The sequence below is a fragment of the Buceros rhinoceros genome, unplaced genomic scaffold (genome assembly GCF_000710305.1).
Source record: "Buceros rhinoceros silvestris isolate BGI_N320 unplaced genomic scaffold, ASM71030v1 scaffold15304, whole genome shotgun sequence".
In the NCBI taxonomy this organism is placed as follows: Eukaryota; Metazoa; Chordata; class Aves; order Bucerotiformes; family Bucerotidae; genus Buceros; species Buceros rhinoceros.
The window spans coordinates 8293-12295 of record NW_010408922.1 but is presented as its reverse complement, the minus strand read 5'-3'; the positions used below and the strand labels follow the sequence as shown (position 1 = coordinate 12295).

At 58.8% G+C, this 4003-nt stretch overlaps 1 protein-coding gene across 1 annotated transcript in view; it reads right to left on the bottom strand.

The window, feature by feature from the left end:
• Positions 1-66: 66 nt before the first annotated feature.
• Positions 67-4003, bottom strand: part of TMLHE (trimethyllysine hydroxylase, epsilon) — a gene marked incomplete at its 5' end in the record, with an annotated part of 8618 nt that continues 4681 nt past the window's right edge. The window contains 3 exons of the mRNA XM_010135054.1: positions 67-198; positions 1210-1348; positions 1973-2228. Of these exons, the coding sequence (XP_010133356.1) occupies positions 67-198; positions 1210-1348; positions 1973-2228 (527 nt within the window). The remainder of the gene's footprint in view (positions 199-1209; positions 1349-1972; positions 2229-4003) is intronic.

Here is a 4003-nt window from a genome sequence, read left to right as displayed (position 1 = left end):
GGTCGGTGACACGCCGTCAGGGGGGGGCTGCCGGCCTGACAGCCGCTCCGAGGAGGCTGGACTGGTCTAAGCTCGGAGTCCCAGTAAGCGTGCGGTGTTCAGCACGTCGTCTCTCGTCAGGTAGCAGCCGCAGAGCTGGCGGTACCCTGTGAACGCCTCCCGCCCGTGCAGGACGCGCCAGTTGTCGACAAACAGGGCCTGCGGGCAGAGAGAGAAGGCTGTCAGAAGATGGGCAACCACCTAGAGAGGTCCAGGAGCCTCTGGCAGGACAGGAGCTGGAGATCCCTCCAGAAGGGTCTTGCCACACTGGGCAGGGCCTTTCCTGGTCCACACTGTCAGAGATGGCAGAGGGGACCAGAGCCAGATGTTCCACATGATCCAGCACAGCTGTTCACCAGCAGCCAGCAGCTCTGCTCTGCTGCTCACCGGGAGAGGAAACACGGCAGCTCGCAAAGTGCTGACACTTTCTGGGCTGCTAATTTGTTTTTCTGCTGGAGAGGGTGAGCAACAGCTCACCAGCCACAGGGACGGGCTGTGCTCTGCCCTGGGGTCACCTCCGCCCAGGCTGCCTCGGGAACAGGGAGGTCTAGCGGCTCCCGTCTTCCCTCTGGGCCCTTGCTGGGGCCCTGGGCTCAGGCTGAGTCTAGGCGCTGCAGGAATAAAAGCCCTTGGAGCAGGCAGGGCTGAAGGGAGAAGCCAGGCACCATAACACCTGCAGGTCTACAACGGCGGCTTTGTCGAGCTCCTCCCAGGCCGACGCAGCACCAGCCCTTCGAGCGCAGAGCAGAGCTTTCTCCTTCCAGTGCCAGGGTGTGCTGAGGCACCGTGGCTGTTTCTGGGACAGCGGGGATACAGCCCAGGTCTCCTGCGATCTGCTGGCACCGCAAGGGTTCAAAACCAACCTCAGAACTGAAGTGAATTCAGCTCCCACGCCTCTCTACTTCCATCGAAATAAAATACTCTGCTGGAAGACGTCTAAGCCTGGACGTCAAGCGCTCCCAGACTCTGCTTCCGAGCGGCCTCACTTCAGCGACTGGAAGATCTCCCTCCTCTCCCCACATTGGGACTGACTTTCCTCTGAGGCAGAGTTTGGGCTAAACGTTTCTGCCGTACCTGGAAGTTCGTATTCTCTCAGGACAGCAGAACACACACACCCCCCCGCTGATACCACTGTACCGAACGCAGGAGCCTCCCAGCGCTGAGTCCTACCTTGCCCGGCTTCAGTTTGACCCACAGCTCGTTTTCCGGCCTCCGGAGCTCCGCGGTGAGTGTGTGGTGAGCAGCGTACCAGCGATGCACAACGTCGTAAGGCACCGTGTTGATGACAGCCCGGTCGTAGTTATTGTACCTAGAGGTGAAGGAAAGGTAAGAGACAGCCCACGAGCACGGCCAGGTGGGTCCAGAGGGGACCTCGGAAGGTTAGTCAGTGTTTAAGGGAGGCTGTAGAGGTTATTTACGGGACTTTGAGGAGAACACACAACACTGGGAGCACGGAGGAGTTTACTGCCCAGGGTAAAGCTGCTCTTGCTGGTTTGCCATAGGAGGAGGCACCGCAGATGCTGGGGCTGTTCAGAATTAAAGTGCACGGCTGTGCTGGGCAACCTCCTGTGCTGAGCCGAGCCACAAAGTGGCCCAAATTTCCTCCAGAAGGGACCAGTCTGCACTCTCCCCGCTCCCCGTGTGCCAGGCTGGTTTCTAGAGGCTCTTTCAGCGAAGGGCTGAATCCTGCTGCCTCTCAAACCAAGTGAGATGGGGGCGTGGAGCCAAAGGGAGGGTGACAGGAGTGAGAAATCAGAGCCTGGCACCAACACCCATCTGAGCGGTTCTGACGCTGCCTCTAACACAGCCCAGGAGGGAGCGCAGGGTGTTGCTGAGGCTTCACCCCTGTCCCTCAAACACCTCCTGGCAAACCATCACCACCTGCCACAACCCCTCTCCTCCCCACCGGTCAGAGGCCTCGCGCTGACGATACCGGATCAGATAAAGCTCGTTGTTCCAGGGATAGACGTTGAGGACTGGCCCGACCCCGATCATGTGGTTGTGACAGTCTCCCACCTTCTCCACATACTCGTGCTTCAAGGGCACCTTGCTGAGCAGCTCGAATTGCTCGGGGGCTTGACGGAGAACCTGCTCTGCCGCGTAGAAACCATCCACCAGCAGCGTCCGCCCGCCCGTGCCCTCGTGCTTCAGGCAGTGAAACACCTGGATGCTGCAGGGGCGAGAGAATCCAGAGCACGTGAGGAAAGGCCCTGGCTGCCTGCCCCATGGAGAGAAGACCCTGGGAGACCTCATGGGCTGTAGGACCGGGCCCGTGTCACCCGAAGTCCATCCAGGCTGTAGGTTCAAAAGCATCTAACTCACTTCCCGGAACATGTCAGAACAAGGGGGCAGTTACACGCTGGTTGTGCTGTTGGGGTCTCCAGGAATGACGAGGGGAAGCCAGGGTCCAAGGCCCATATATGATGTGCTCCCACTGGCAGCCAGAAGCCCCTCAAGGCCACACGTTAAGAACACTCTGGAAGGCCTGGAGCAGGAGTCCCCAGAGGGCAGCTGGCCTCCAGGGACATTGCCTCCTTGGTGGAAGCCACCCAGCTCAGCTTTTGGCCTTCCATTCCTTCTCTGAGGCTTCCCCTTCACCTCACGCCATTCCTTCTCTGAGGCTTCCCCTTCCCCTCACGCAGGCAAAGCAGCTGTTTTACTGTCAGAAACAACCCCCCAGGAGCTGTCTTGAGCCACTGACTCCCAATTTTCACTGCATACCAGCTTGACTTGTTAGAAAATTAACCGTGACCTTCTGGGAAACCTTCTGATCTCCCTCGGGGCCTCTTATCTCAGTCCCACAGCCAGCGACACGGCAGGTCCTGCCAGCTCCACCCTCACCTCCTCACCCGGGTGCTCTAACCCTGCCGCTACACACAAGAGTTTCAGGCTAATTTCCCCCAGTCAGAAATGAGCAAAGGCCACCCTGTGCCTCGGAGGCAACGGCCACCCCCTGCAGCTCAGCGGGGCTGCTGTGGCTGTGGGGGGAAGCAGCTGCCCCACGGGACACCCCTTTCCCGAACACCCTCTCCCCTGGGTCAGAAGCAGATCAGAGGCTGGGTCAGGTGCAGCCCATCTGAAGCAGCCTGCGAGGACGGGATTTCTGGCAGAGCTGGGGCGCAGGAAAGCCAGAAATTCCTGTTCTCCCCGCTGAGCTGTGGTTTTGCAGAGCTACGGGCACTAATGGCTGGCTCTGCCCACAGAGCCCGCACCGGCCCTGCTCGACACACTGCAGCTGGCAGCAGAGATACCCCTACCTGAAGGGAACCCTGCCCTGGGGAGAAGAACGGTGTAAAAACAGCTAACGAGCTCCACAGCACTCACCGAGCAGTTCATCAAAGCTCTTCTGCAGGGTCGAATTCTCAGTACTATTTCTCTTTATGTAGCTGAATCAGCCTGTGAGGACGGGATTTCTGGCAGAGCTGGGGCGCAGGAAAGCCAGAAATTCCTGTTCTCCCCGCTGAGCTGTGGTTTTGCAGAGCTACGGGCACTAATGGCTGGCTCTGCCCACAGAGCCCGCACCGGCCCTGCTCGACACACTGCAGCTGGCAGCAGAGATACCCCTACCTGAAGGGAACCCTGCCCTGGGGAGAAGAACGGTGTAAAAACAGCTAACGAGCTCCACAGCACTCACCGAGCAGTTCATCAAAGCTCTTCTGCAGGGTCGAATTCTCAGTACTATTTCTCTTTATGTATTTTGGGGAGGATTTTGTGAGCTCCTAGAACAAGTCAGCCCAGAGGCAGCACTGAGCAGATCACCAGAGCATGGAGAACAGCCAGCCAGACCTAGCCGGAAGCGTCTGGCAGGGCCTTTGTGCTCTCTGCATCTAACTGGCTTCACAGGGCACAGTAAAATCCACTTAGGTTGCTCCTGAGCTGCTTCAGAACAACAACTACCCCCAAAACCTTCCTGCCTGCTGCTCAGGGTTCCTGGTGCCAAGGGCTCTCCGAGACCAAACAGACC